This window comes from Mustela nigripes, chromosome X, assembly GCF_022355385.1.
Source record: "Mustela nigripes isolate SB6536 chromosome X, MUSNIG.SB6536, whole genome shotgun sequence".
Classification (NCBI taxonomy): domain Eukaryota; kingdom Metazoa; phylum Chordata; class Mammalia; order Carnivora; family Mustelidae; genus Mustela; species Mustela nigripes.
Genome location: NC_081575.1, coordinates 15,570,765 through 15,585,966, shown reverse-complemented (window position 1 = coordinate 15,585,966; position 15,202 = coordinate 15,570,765). Strand labels below are relative to the sequence as shown.

At 38.4% G+C, this 15,202-nt stretch overlaps 1 protein-coding gene across 2 annotated transcripts in view; it reads left to right on the top strand.

The window, feature by feature from the left end:
- Positions 1-15,202, top strand: part of SLC9A6 (solute carrier family 9 member A6) — a 52,358-nt gene that overhangs the window by 3,847 nt on the left and 33,309 nt on the right. For both annotated transcript variants that reach the window (XM_059384808.1, XM_059384809.1), the window contains exons 2-6: positions 7,182-7,381; positions 8,787-8,864; positions 9,148-9,224; positions 9,531-9,643; positions 12,562-12,667. In XM_059384808.1, coding sequence (XP_059240791.1) covers positions 7,182-7,381; positions 8,787-8,864; positions 9,148-9,224; positions 9,531-9,643; positions 12,562-12,667 — 574 coding nt within the window. The remainder of the gene's footprint in view (positions 1-7,181; positions 7,382-8,786; positions 8,865-9,147; positions 9,225-9,530; positions 9,644-12,561; positions 12,668-15,202) is intronic.

Here is a 15,202-nt window from a genome sequence, read left to right as displayed (position 1 = left end):
AGTCATCTTCCCTGCCCACAAAGCACTTAGGATCTAGTGCCTTAACAGATAGTGTTCATTGAGCATTCTAATGTGTTCATTTAAACCCCCTAACAGCCTTGTGAGATGGGTACTATTATCTCTCCCATTTTACATATAAGAAAATTGGAGCAGAGAGAGGTTAAATGACCTGCCTGAAGTTACATAATTTGTAAGCATTGAGCCAGGATTCAGACCCAGTCATCTGGCTCAGAAGCCCCATTTTCTTACCCCCTAACCTTATTGCCTTATATTGAAGTGTTAAAACTTAAGTATAAAGATAAACAGTTAGTGTTACCATCACGACATATAAGGAAACTGAGGTTCAAGGAGGGTTTATCGACCCTAAGATCACAGACTAGAACTTGATGGAGCCAGAATTCATGCTTCTGACTTTCAGACTTGTGCTTTTCCTCCTACATCTTGCTGTACTAAATTTCATAAGATCATATATGTAGAGAAATAATACTTAGATTGTAGGGGTTTTGAAGGTAGATTGTGAGGGAAGGCTGTGAGGGAGTAGAGACCTTAACCACTGGAGCAGTTCATTGTGATGTGAGATGTTTAGAAAATTGGAAACTATGGACTCTGAGAAACAAACTGAGGGTTTTAGAGGGAAGGGGTGAGGGGATGGGTGAGCCTGGTGGTGGGTATTAAGGAGGGCATGGATTGCATGGAGCACATAAACAATGAATTTTGGAACACTGCATCAAAAACTAATGATGTATTTTATGGTGACTAACATAACACAATAAAAATTTTAAAATAAATAAATAAGAAAATTAGAGAGGCTTAGGATGCCTTGTGGGAGCTCAGTCTGTTAAGCGTCCAACTCTTGATCTCACCTCAGGTCTAGATCTCAGTCAGAATCATGAGTTCAAGCCCTATGTTGGGCTCTATGCCAGCATGGGATGTACCTAAAAAAATAAAGGAACTTAAGAGAAGCTTTGGAGATAGAAAAACCAGATTCAGTGCTGGTTTTGTCACTTAATGCCAAATACTGGTGGCTAAGTCATTTATCCCCATTTTAGAGATATGGAAACGGTGACTGAGAGGTTTATAATAGTATCTACTACATGAGGTTATGAGGGTCAGATAATACATGCAGAAAGAATTAAGATGGGGATTGATTAGTTCAAGATGCTAAGTGAGAGAATTCCCTCTGAAAAGAGGTTGATCTTTCCCCAGAGTGGGGCTAAAGAGAAACGAGCTGGTGTCGACATGGAGAGGCTTGGAATTGAGACAGCTTACATCAGATGGCCTGTGGCTTCTCCAAAAAGGATATAGTGAGATTGAAGATGTGAGAAAGAGGATAAAGGTTGGAGGAGCTGCTGCAGAGAATGTGCTAGGAGACAAAAAGTTGAATAAACACATGAAAAACTAACCAGAGGTCAGCAAAGACCTTGCCTTTTTTGGTTGTCTTGAAGTCGAATTAGCTTTTTTTTTTTAAGATTTTATTTATTCATTTGACAGAGAGATCACAAGTAGGTGGAGAGACAGGCAGAGAGAGAGGAGGAAGCAGGCTCCCTGCTGAGCAGAGAGCCCGATGTGGGGCTCGATCCCAGGACCCCAGGATCATGACCTGAGCCGAAGGCAGAGGCTTTAATCCACTGAGCCACCCAGGTGCCCCTGAATTAGCTTCTAAAACAAAATCTAACAGCATTCTTCAAGAAGTAGACAAAATGTTATATAATAAATACACGCACATACATATGTGTATATAAATCTCTGTGTACAAACATACACATGTTAATTTGTAGAAATTTTATCAATTTTGACCACATTTGATATCCCAGCAATATTCCTTCCATATTTTGACTATCAGAGTCTTTTAGTGTCATAGCCTGGGAGAATGGGCTGAGACCCATAGAAAACCAACTTCCATTGACTGTGAGCCCCATACAGTGTTGGGACCCTCAATGATACACTGAGTTCTTTATCCCTGGGAGGAGGTCCAGCACATGAGGGTCAGGAATGTGTAGGAAGAGGTGGGACCATTCTGTTTTGTGAAGGATATCTCTTTGAGATTGTATTCTTTGTTGCCTGTTAGTGGTAATTTTACATTTCATGATATCAATATTTTTTTGTGCCTCTGTCTGTGTAGGAGGCTGGAAGTTTCCGCCTTATCCCCGTAACAAAGCACTCTTTTTGTGTACTTCTCTTCACTGAGAATTGCTCTAACTCTCTGATTACAATTTGACCTTTCACAGAACCCAAATTAACTTTAACTATCAACTTTATTCAGAGAAATTCCAATTTTTCAGATGTCTGATGCTGTAATAAAAAGCATGTCAGTTTTTTCCAACCTAAGTAATTATTCTCCTTGCTGAAGTTTTAACTGCCAAAGTGTGTGTTCCAAATTTGTCCAAGTGCTGAGCCCTCCTCAAGGCACGCAGTGACATTTCAGCTTTGAATCGGAGTGCAAAACTGGTGGATACCATTCCTTCCACAGTTGGCCTTAAGGACATGGACAGAATTTGTGCTGCTGTTATCATTATTTGTAGTAGCTTAGCTATGATATTGGCACAGAAATATAAGGGGGGGTATGACTTTTACTGAGCCTTTTGATTAGGAGGCCTTACAGGATAGTAGAGAAAAGAGCTCTTTCTGTATCATGTAGGCAGGGTGACTATGGATCTATAGCCTTTGCTCATCGAGGTTGTCCTTATCAAACCCAACTCATACCCAACCATCCCTTTCTTATTTTGTATTCTAGAGGTTAGCTACCCTCACAGTGTATCTTTCATTTTTTATAAATAAATGTTTACTTCTTCACTAATTTCTTCCACCTCCCACACCCCACCTCTGGCAACCACCAGTCTCTTCTCTGTATCTATGAGCTTGGTGTTTTGGTGTTTTGTTTTTAGATTCCACATATAAGAGGGATCATAAGGTATTTGTCTTTCTCTGTATGACTTTTTTCACTTAGCCTAATGCCTTCAAGATCCAGCCATATTATTGCAAGTGGCAAGATTTCATTTTTTATGACAGAATAATATTCCATTATGTATATACACCACATTTTCTTCATTCATCCATCCATGGATGTTTGAATGGCTTGGCTATTATAGATGATGTGGCAGTGAAATTTGTGGGTACATATATCTTTTTGAGTTAGTGTTTTTGTTTACTTCAGGTAAATACTCAAAAATGGAATTGCTAGACCATATATGGTGGGTTTTTAACAATTTTTTCAAGGAACCTCCATGCTGTTTTTCATAATGGCTGCAACAGTTTGCATTCCCACCAATAATGCACAAGGGTTCTCTTCTCCACAGCCTCGCCAACACTTGTTCTTTCTTGTCTTTTTGATCTTAGCCATTCTGACAGGTGTGAGGTGATCTCATCATGGTTTTAATTTGTATTTCCCTGATGCTTAATGATGTTGAGCATCTTTTCATGTACCTACTGGCCATCTCTATGTCTTCTTTTTTTTTATTTTTTTAAAGATTTTATTTATTTATTTCACAGAGAGAGAGAGATCACCAGTAGGCAGAGAGAAAGAGGGAAGCAGGCTCCTTGCTGAGCAGAGAGCCCAGTGCGGGTCTCGATCCCAGGACCCTGAGACCATGACCTGAGCCAAAGGCAGAGGCTTAACCCTCTGAGCCACACAGGCACTCTATGTCTTCTTTGGAAAAATGTCTGTTCAGGTCTTCTGGCCATTTTTTAATCACATTCTTTTTTTTTTTTTTTTTTTTTTTGCTATTGACTTATGTGTATTTTGGATATTTTTTGTCCTTATCATATATATATATATATATTTGGGGGGGTGGAATATTAGTCCCTTAGCAGATTTTTGACTTGCAAATATTTTCCTCTTTCATTTATTTTCTTTTTTCTTTATTTTTTAAAAGATTTTATTCATTTATTTGACAGAGAGAGAGCAATCACAGGTAGGCAGAGAGGAAGGGGGGAAGCAGGCTTCCTGCTGAGCAGCGATCCCAGGACCCTGAGACCATGACCTGAGCCGAAGGCAGAGGCTTAACCCACTGAGCCACCCAGGCACCCCTTTCATTTATTTTCAATCTAGGACTTTGTTAAAAACTTTCTAAAAATTTGAGGTCATCATACTGTTTAGCAGTTACTCATTTCTGCTCACTTAAAAAATGTTTGACTGTAAGTTGCCTGAAGGAATCCCTCATCTCTGCACCCTCCCCACTTGCCACATTTGTCCCCCTCCCGCATTTGTCACTTCCCATTCTGGCCTGGCTTCTGCCCCCACTGCTCCACTGGAACAGCCCTTACCAAGCTCACTTGTGAGCTCCTCGTTCCCAAACCCAATGGACCATTCTTAATACCTCTCTTCCTTGACTTGGCTGCAGCATTAGCTAGTTTTCATCAATTCCTCCTCTTCTCTTCCTGTTCCTGTTACTTTTCCTCCTTCCACTCCTTCATCAGCTCCTCCTCCTCTACCAGCTCCTTCACATTGGCTGTTAAATGTTGGGATAAAATCCGGGCATATATCCATAGTCCTCTTCCCATTGTATTTGCTCCCCAGGTAATCTCAAAGGCACCTGACTTCAGCCATCTCCACTTGAGACCCCCTACTTCCTTGAGCTCCAGACCCCACACACTCAACTGTGCATGTTGTCACAGGTACATCAAACTCAACAGGTCTGAAACAGAACTGTATGTTTTCCCTCGTGAACCTGTTCCCTTTCTCACCGAATGGCCCTGCTACCTATCTGGTTGCTCAGGCCAGCTTACCCACATAGTTGCCAAGTCATTTTGGCTCCTCTTAGTCTTTCTCCCAGTCTCCCTTCCTCCTGGTCTACTCAGTCACTGATTCTTGGAAAAATTCATTACCTTCTAAAAATCTGTCTCCATCCCTTTCTCTGTCCTCTTAGATGAAGCTCTAAGCTTAGTGCCTGAAAGACTGCAGTGGCCTTCTATCTGGCCCTTTCAAACCACTGTGGTCTAAAGCAACCAGTCTTTCTAAAATAGAAACCTGATGTCAAGCCCCTGTTTATTTATAACCCTTCTATGACTTCCCTTTGCTTTTGAGATAAAGTCTAAACTCCCTTCCCCAGCTTGCAAGGTCTTTTATGACTCAGCTCCTGCCGATCTTTCACACTCAACTCTGTCACTTTATAACCCAGCCATACTGAACTATGTGTGGTTCCCTGAATGGGCTATGTTCTCTCTTCCATGACTGGATGTGTCCTACTGTACCTCCTACATGGAAAACCTCTTCTTTTACTTTGTTTCCTTGCTTAGGTGACACCTCTAGAAAGACTTCCCCACCATCCCACTCCCCCCACATCCCACTTCCCCTGGCTTGGTTAGGTACCGCTTTCTTCTGTTTTTTTTAACACCTCGTGTGTGTGTGTGTGTGTGTGTGTGTGTGTGTGTGTACACCATACTGTAATTGTTTATTAAGTCTTTCACTAACTATGCTGAGAGCTCCTTGAAGGAAGGACATTGTTTTCATCTCTGAACCCTGGGGGCCTACTCAGCATAGTACTCTAATCACATATATTAAGAGAGCGGCTGGCGGGTTAGTGTGAAAGGAAACAGGGAGGTCAGGTGTAACTGATAGTGGTGTGCGGTACATCTTGGAGTTAAGGGAAGTTCCAGAAGTTTGAGTTCAGTTTGCAGTTGAAATACAGCTATACCGTGGAATATTATTTGACCATGAAAAGGAGTGATGTCTAATACATGCTACAACAGGGATAAACCTTCAAAACAGGATGCCAAGTGAACAAAAGCCAAACATGAAAATTTATATTGTAGGATTCTGTTTATATGAAATGTCCAAAGTAGGCAAACCTATACATAAAGAAAACAGATTAGTGGTTGCCAGGGGCTGGAGTTTCGGGGGCGGGGGGGAGTGGCTGCTAATAGATATGGGGTTTCTTTTTGGAGCAATGAAAATGTTTTAAAATTAGATAGTGGTGATCAATATATGACTTTGTGACTATACTAAAAGCTACTGAATTGTGTGGTTCAAAGGGTAAACTTTATGGTATGTGAATTACATCTCCATAAAGCCATTATCAGTTTGATCAATATAGGTGTTAGTACCTAGAACATGGTGCACATCTGAATATCAGTATGATGGTCCAAGTATAATTCTAGCAATACGCTGATGTCATAGTGCTGGACTGAGGACTTCTTTTCCATGTTTTGATTTTGAAGCACATATTTTTATTTATTTTATTTTCATATATTTTTAACTTTTTAAAGATTCTACTTATTTATTTGCCAGACAGAGAGAAAGAGAGCACAGAGAGAGAGCACAGAGAGCACAGACAGAAAGAGAAGCAGGGAGAGGGAGAAGCAGGCTCCTCGCTGAGCAAGGAGCCCAATGCAGGACTTGGGGATCATGACCTGAGCCAAAGGCAGACACCCAACCAACTAAGCCACCAGGTGTCCCAAAGCACATATTTTTCAATTAAAATATGAGCTTTTAGTGGTAGAAGAGCTCAGTTGCTCTTCAAATGCTATTGACATTCCAGTTTGTTAAACGTGTATTATTTGGCTAGCCAGATGCTGTAAGAATAGTTTGGGAAGTGTTGTGTGTTTAACAGTCTTATGAACTGATGGATGGAGGTGGAGGTGGTAAACACATTTCTAACAGGATTATGCTGTCAGGTTGGGACACCTTGGAGCATATTCTGTGTGCAGATAATTTGAAGGTATTTTTTATTTTGTTACATTCCTAATTACCCATTTATATCTTGATCTAGAGATGCAGTGATATATGTTTGTACCCTAGGGAATGTTTTTTCCTCTTGTTCCACTGGATTATATGAATATTAGACTCTTAGATTTGCAAATTTAATACTACTTTAAAATGTAACTGCATTCGGTTTGGAAGTTGGTTCTGAACCACACAGAGGACTATCATAAGAGTTTTTTTGGTTTTTTAAGATTTTATTTATTTATTTGACTGACAGAGATCACCAGTAGACAGAGAGGCAGGCAGAGAGAGAGAGGGGAGGAAACAGGCTCCCCGTGGAGCAGAGAGCCCGACGTGGGGCTCGATCCCAGGACCCTGAGATCATGACCTGAGCTGAAGGCAGAGGCTTTAACCCACTGAGCCACCCAGGTGCCCCTATCATAAGAGTTTTTCTGTTAACAATCCAAAGGTATGTATGGGGTATAAAAGAAGTAGTCTTTGTCCAGAAGAAGAGCTTATATGGTTCTTTTATTATTTCCAGGTCTTTTGGTGGGCCTTGTGCTTCGATACGGCATTCATGTTCCAAGTGATGTAAATAATGTGACCCTAAGCTGTGAAGTGCAGTCAAGCCCAACTACCTTATTGGTAAATGTTAGTGGAAAATTTTATGAATATACACTTAAAGGAGAAATTAGTTCACATGAACTCAATAACGTTCAAGATAATGAAATGCTTAGAAAGGTAAGTTCTTCATTAAAGGGAATATTTGGATTTTTTTAAAAGTGTATAACTAGTAGCAAAGGAAAGGAAGCCAATAGTGAATTTTTAATGATGTTGAAAATCAGTCTCTTAAAATGGAGAGAAATCTCAATTTGTGTGTGATATAATACGAAGGAAATAGACATCTGTACACTTCATTTTCTGATCGAGGCCAAGTACTATAATCCTTTTTGTTTCATTCTGTGATGTTTATAATTGTAATAAATGGTGACTAGTATTGACTCAAGCAGAATTTATAAGCATTTCTTTCAATTAGCAGATGATCCTTAGAATTTTATGGTACTTCAGCACGTTGAGTTTATTTGATAATACCTAAAATATTCCATTAATATTTCCATTAATATTCCATTAAAATAAAATTAATATTATTTCTTCCTTGTTTTGACTGTGTTCTATATGGAGGACAATTTAATCTTTCCTTGATTCATAATCTGGCACAATTTCAGGGGCCTCATTCTGAGAACCAGATACTGTACCATGCTGTGCATAAAGCTTTATGTAGGAGGCCGTGCCGCAGTCTCACTGGCACCCCGACATTCCTGGAGCTGCTTCTTCCTGTCCTTGCCATAGTTCCCCATGAAGCTTCTCAGGGCCTCTTTGCTCGTGTCTCCTGTTTGCCGCCCACCCTCGGCCAGGCGCCTCCACTTCTGTCTTCTGCATGGGCAGAACTTGACTTTCAGAGCTACTTGGTTGTGGTTCTGACCATCCTTAATGCTTTTTACAGTTTTGTACAAGCTTAGTTTGCTTTGCAGCGAGAGTTCTTTCCACCTGTGGAAAATTCCAGTTCCTTAAAAGTTCTGGTAAATGAAGTTTTAGCATGGTTATATGTGTAGTAGCTTTGTGTTCATGTTGGATCCTGCTGCAGCCTTATGAACAGAAAGGGTCATCTGTATGATTATAAGAAATAGATATTAAAAGAAATGGGCCATCAGGACTAGAAATCTTAGTCACACAGAAAGTTCTTGCCATAATATTATGCTGTATACCCCTTAGAGACATTACCTGTGTAAGAAGTCTGTTTCTTTTTGCTGGCAATAATGGTATACCCCCATATTTTGTAGTTTGGGGGTCTCCTGAATTTAAAGCAAAGAAATGTTCATGATATCCCCATTTTTAAGATTTTTTAATGTCATAGTATTTTACTACCCTTTCCCCAGATATGACTTAACTGATTGCTCCAACACTGTCTCCTTGTCGTTTGGTTGAGAAATAGAACGGCTATCCCATATGAAATACTGTTCAGTGACCACAGTAATATTCTTGACTTTCATCAGTTTAACATTCAGTCTTTTTTTTTTCATAATTTGATAATGTAATACAAGGTCTTCTAAGGGAATTCATCTAAAAGAACTCTTTATTTTAACAGGTTACCTTTGATCCAGAAGTATTTTTCAACATATTACTTCCTCCTATCATATTTTATGCAGGATATAGTCTGAAAAGAGTAAGTGCTTGTATATTTCATATATTTTAAACAACTTTAAACTCCGTGGACTTTATCATGTCTGACACTTCAGAAACAGGCAGTTCTTTCCAGCTTTCCCTCCCTTCTCCTCTCCTTGCTGAAATTTATGCCTGTACAAAAATTATTTCTCTTATTTCCTTTAATGAATAATGCATTGAATATTAGCAAAGCACACTAGAATAGAAAGCCTTTTCTTTTCTAAATAATCAGTAAGTATTCTAACACACTGTAACTTTTTCTTTCTTTTTTTTTTTGTTGTTAGAGACATTTCTTTCGAAACCTTGGGTCAATCCTAGCATATGCTTTTCTTGGAACAGCAATTTCTTGTTTTGTAATTGGGTAAGTACTTGAAAATTAAAACACTTTTTATCCTTCAAATTATACTTTTTAAATAATGCAAATTTGATTTATGTAGTATTGTATTCCTGAGTGTGCCTAAGGACCTTTTTCAATAAAACATGTTCACGTAGATAATAAGTTGTTTGAATTCTCCTTAAGGACAAGATATTACCATATTTAAATGAAATGAGTTAAATTTGGGATTAGTCACAAAGTACTACATTAGACTCATCTTATTCTTATAAAATTCTGACTTCTTTAACAGTTGCTGATTTTTTCTAAAGTAGAAATGTGTTTATTGAGCAGGTCAATAATGTATGGCTGTGTCACACTGATGAAAGTAACTGGACAGCTTGCGGGAGATTTTTACTTTACAGACTGTCTGCTGTTTGGTGCCATTGTATCAGCAACTGACCCAGGTATGTGTCCATGAGAGCGGAGCTTCAGAACTTAAAGTACAGCATTTTAAAGATTTTTTTTAATTTATTTGACAGAGAGAGGTCACAAGTAGGCAGAGGAAGGCAGAGAGAGAGGAGGAAGCAGGCTCCCCACTGAGCAGAGAGCCTGATTGCAGGGCTCGATCCAGGACCCTGAGACCATGACCTGAGCCGAAGCAGAGGCTTAACCCACTGAGCCACCCAGACGCCCCAGTACAGCATTTTGCTAGCAAAAGCACATATGTGCAGTCCTTCCTTTGGGTGTAGAATTCATAAATTCCCATAGTACTGTACTTCCAATTATAGAGGAAAAAACAAAATTCATGGGTCCTTTTGGCTTAAGCACCCTATTTTATTTTATTTTATTTTATTTATTTTATTCCTTACATTTGCCATTACTGGTCCTCAGCTTGATGCTGTTTAGACAATGGCTCTAAGGCCTTTTCTTCAGAAATTCAGGTTGGTGTCTATCTTTAGTAATTGGGTATTTGGAGAATATGAACTAGATTAGTTAAAATGGGTAATAGTGGTACACTTCCTTTCATGCATTTAGAAGACCAGTTCCCTAAAAACCTTCTGTTTATATTCAGCTATCTGCATGTAAGAATAAGAAAAATAGTTTTTATATGATCATTAGAAGGCAGTTGTGCTACCATTAGTGTGATTTAGCATCATTGGTAGGCCTTACTATACATTAAAGAATTGTTTTTATAAAATCAGCTTTATGGTTATGATATAGTTTTTTAAGGTTTTATTTATGTATTTTAGAGAGAGAGCGCTGGGGTGCCTGAGTGGCTCAGTTGGTTAAGTGTCTGCCTTTCGCTTGGGTCATGATTCCAGGGTCATGGGATCAAGACCCCTGTCGGGCTCCCTGCTCAGCAGGGAGACTGTTCCCTCTCCCTCTCTCCCTGCTTGTGCGCCCCCCGCCCCGTCTTTCAGATAAACGAAATCTTGAAAAAAAGAATGCTTTAGAGAGAGAGCACTCATACAAGCAACTGGGGGTTGGGGGTGTAGGGAGAGAGAATCTCAGGCAGACTCTGCAGTGAGCACAGAGCCCCATGAGGGGCTTAATCTCAGAATCCCGAGACTATGACCTGAGCCAAAACCAAAGTTGAATGCTTAACGGCCCGAGCCACCCAGGCACCCCTGAAATAGTTCTGATATGAACACAGCTGGAGAATGAATACCATTCTATGGAGTTAGGTGGTAATTTTCCTAATACAGTATTGATGAGCCTCACAGTTACTTCATGGTAGCAACTTAGAGAAGATACAGGCTGAAGACCTAGTGATGGGACCAAAGACTGGAGTTTTTGAACTAAGGATGCAAGGTTTCTTTCACTGGGCTTTAGGACCTCAGCAGAGATTTGTTCTGTTTCACTTTTTGCCCTTGTAAGCTAATCATCTTCTTTAACTGTCATGCAGCACAATTAAAGGTAGGATAATAAGCTTATCTCTGAATTCCTGTGTTAACTCTGATAACACAGGGCGTTATATATAGGAAGTAGGAAAATATGTTCTCTACTCTATATGAGATGATTTTATAAAACTCAGAGGGCATTTTACAGAGGCATTTATATAGTTCAGCATTTTTATTTTTATTTATTTTTATTTATTTTTTTAGTTTTTTAGTTCAGCATTTTTAAGACCGAAAATCAAAGTGCTCCTTTCAAGACCATCAATGCTATCCCCTTACTATTTAGAGCTGCTCCCATTATCTGTATGAAGATAAGATGGTTTTTGCAAGGAGGCAGTAGTCTCGATTTTCTGCGTCCTTTTGCTGAGAAGCAAAGCCCTTGGCTTTTCAACATCTATGAGAAATCTAAGTCAACTGGACTGGCTACATTAATTCAACCTTCTGGTCTTGTGTTGGTAGAGGTATTTCCCGAATGGCTCAAGTAAAAGTGTGCTGTTCATATTAAACTGGACAGTTAACATTTCTTCTGAGTTATATAGGCATTTGCCCCTATAATAATTCTGTTATTTGCAATAGAAGGGTGAGCCATGGGTTCTCTTTGCAAAATTCTTCAGCACTGCTTTTGCTCTCCTTTTCTCAGAAAGCTTTTGTGTCAGTATATTCCAAATGAAATGCTTTGCGGTAGAAACTACATCTTTTAAAATGCAAGTTTCCTATTTCGTTGGTTGGCGTGTGAAGGGGCTTTCCCATCTCTGATTAGAATAATCTTTCATGTCTGCTTGGGTTTGTTTAGTGAGTGAGCTGTATGTGACTCAGCAACTAAAGTTATAGTACAACTTCAGCTCATCTGATTTTCTAAGAATTCTCATGGAATTGTTGCCTAGAAGAAGGTTTTATTTTGTTTTGTTTTTTAATCTTCTCAGGTTATAGCCTGGTCATTGGCTTCTTCTTAAGTTAAATATAAACAGCTGTAATCCTGGTCATAAATTTCATCTCAGCCAAAAACCATACTTGTGCTTTCATTTCCTACTGTCTTTGTGTCTGAAATTTTAAGTCAAATAGAAACAAGTTGTAAGGCTCCAAGGAGAAAATGAAGTTAGCTGCAAGAGATGCTTTTCGTAGTAACCCTTCTTCATCAGATTAATGATCACCTGGTCTGTAAGAAGTTCTGTATATATTCTATATGGAAGAGAAATGTGCAAGACAAAGATGATTAGCGTTTGCATGAAACGTGTAGGTCAACTCAGTCCTCCAGGGTTAATTTCAGCTGTTTGTAAGATAAAGGAAATATTGTGGTACACAGTTAGGAAAAAGAGCAGTATTGACAGGAACATACTGAATCTTTAATATGGTAAGAGAATTTGTTGGGATCAGATCCTAAGAGGAAGAGATGAATTTCTAAGTAGCCATCATAATCATCTATGAAGGGGACTGTGTTACATTTGTAATGTCTAAATACTTCTCTGACTCTCTCTGCATGCTAGTGACTGTCCTTGCCATATTCCACGAGCTTCAAGTGGATGTTGAACTCTATGCACTTCTTTTTGGGGAGAGTGTCCTCAACGATGCTGTTGCCATAGTGCTGTCTTCGTAAGTGTTTGTTTTCTTGTTATCTTCTATATTTTGAATATTGGGGTACTAGGAACCGAAAGTTGCTTATTGAATGAAGGACATTACAAATGCAGATGTTTGAAAGACTGAGGCATTGGTTTTTTTTTTCCCTCATAAAGAAATACATACTTACAGACAACATGGAAAATGGGGGGAAGAAAAAATGGTATATCCTGCTCACACCTAAAGACAATTACTTTAAAGATTCAAGGCAATGCCTTTTATTCTTGTTTTCTATGCATGAGGAGTGCTGTTTTTACACAGTTGTGACTGTGGTGTGTATATAATTTTTTATTCTATTTTAACATGATAATGTGAACATTTTCTTTTTTTAATAAATTTTTGGAACACATAAAATATTTACATGGTTCAAAAATCAAAAATGTATAGAGATATAACATAGAAAAGTCATGTTCTTACTCCCATTCTCATCCTCCTGTTCCCCCAGCCCCTTGTATGTAACCATTTTGATTAGTTTCTTGTGTATCCTCATATTTCTTCAACCAAATGCAACCACACATATGAATAAATATTCTCATTTGCCTCTTATTTCTTATTTTAAAAGTAGCATGCTAAATATAGGCTATGCCTAGCTTTCTCTCACATAACTATATCCTGGAGCTCTCTCCATGTTGAAGCAGAAAGTTTTCTCATTCTTGGTTTGCAGCTACAGAGTACCTACCCTGTGTGCTGTACTATGAACTGTTAAAGTTGGTTTACTCAGTCTCCCATTGCTGGAAGCATTAAAGAGTTTTTAGTCCTTTGCTATCCCAAACGATGCTACAGTGATTAACCTTGACCTCACCTGTTTTATACATGCATAGGTATATTCGTTGGATAATTTTCCAGAAGTGAAATTAGTATGTTCAAGAGTAAATACATTTGTAATTTGGTAGACATTGCTACATTGCCTGTCAAAGAGATTATGCCATTTTGCACTTTAAACACTGAATTATGGGAGTGTCTGTTTCCTTATAGCTTCCCCAACAGAATATTTGTCAGACTTTTACTTTTTTGCCACTTTGATGATTGAACAATATCTCATGGTAGTTTAATTTGTATTTCTCATGTTTAACGTAAGCATTGCAGAAATGTTTAATTTTTAGAAGCGGTAAGACAATTACTGAAATGATACTTTAATACTTTAATCTACTTATGGAAGTTACCATACATGTTAGCAGAAGGTGTTTGCTGGTGAAAAAATGAGTGTGAGCCTTAGAGGGACTCAGTCCTGCCAACCCACTCGTACTAAGCAAATATCTAGCCCTGTAGACAGTTGCCTTTATAGGACAGCATCCACCACCCAACAAATAATTACCTGACCCCAAATACCAATAGTGCCAGAACTGAGACACCTTGGTGTTTTAACCAAGCTCACTTGTACATTGTTCTTAACATTGCAGTTGGTATCATCTACTCCTTTGCACTCTACCTCTTTGTCATTATTTATGATAATAAAATTAATATGTTTATAACAATCTCAAAAGTATTTGATGTAGAAAGTAGAACATTCCTGAAATTTTAGCTCTCAGATAACCACTATTAAGATTTTCATTTAGGCCTTTCCATTAGGATATTAACATACATATAAATATAAATATATTAATTTTCACAATTAAAAAATATACCAATTTTATTATATTTTTAAATTTAATTTTGTTTCATTTAAATTCAATTAATTAACATATGTATTATTAGTTTCAGAAGTAGAGTTCAGTGATTCATCAGTTGCATAGAACACCCAGTGCTCATTGTATCAAGTGGCCTTCTTAATGCCCATCACCCAGTTACCCCATTCCCCCACCCCTATATTAATAATTTTTAAACAAAAAAGGCATAGTACTAAACATACTCTTCTGTAACTTGCTTTTCTCATTTGGACATTTTACTGTGTTAATACTTCTACCATCCCTTTGTATGATAAACCACAAATTTACCTCTCCTGTCCCTTACCGTTTAATGTTCAATGTTTTCTAATACTGTTTTATTGTGAATGGCACTGCAGTGAAAATATTTATGTGTAAATCTCTGTGAATCCTTGTGAGCTTTTCTGTATGATTTTTAGAAGTTGAATTTCTAGGCCAATGGATGTGATCAGTAAAAAATTGAGAGATACAGTCCTATTTCCCTCCAAAAATGTAATATAGGTCTATTTGAAAGCAGTTCCACTACATGTAAAAGGAGCCATAGGTATAGTAATACCCAGGTTCCAGGAATATAGCACAGGGAACTAGTCTAAAATTTGGAAAAAAAGCAAAAATGCTCTTTCACATGTTTATTATGGTAGCAAAAATATTAGAAGTGAGTTTTACATGTCTAGCAGTAGGGAAATGGTTAAACAAATGGTTATATCCATTTGGACCATTCTTTTTTTTTTTTTTTTTTTTTAGATTTTATTTATTTATTTGACAGAGAGAAATCACAAGTAGTCGGAGAGGCAGGCAGAGAGAGAGAGGGAAGCAGGCTCCCTGCTGAGCAGAGAGCCCGATGCGGGACTCGATCCCAGGACCCTGT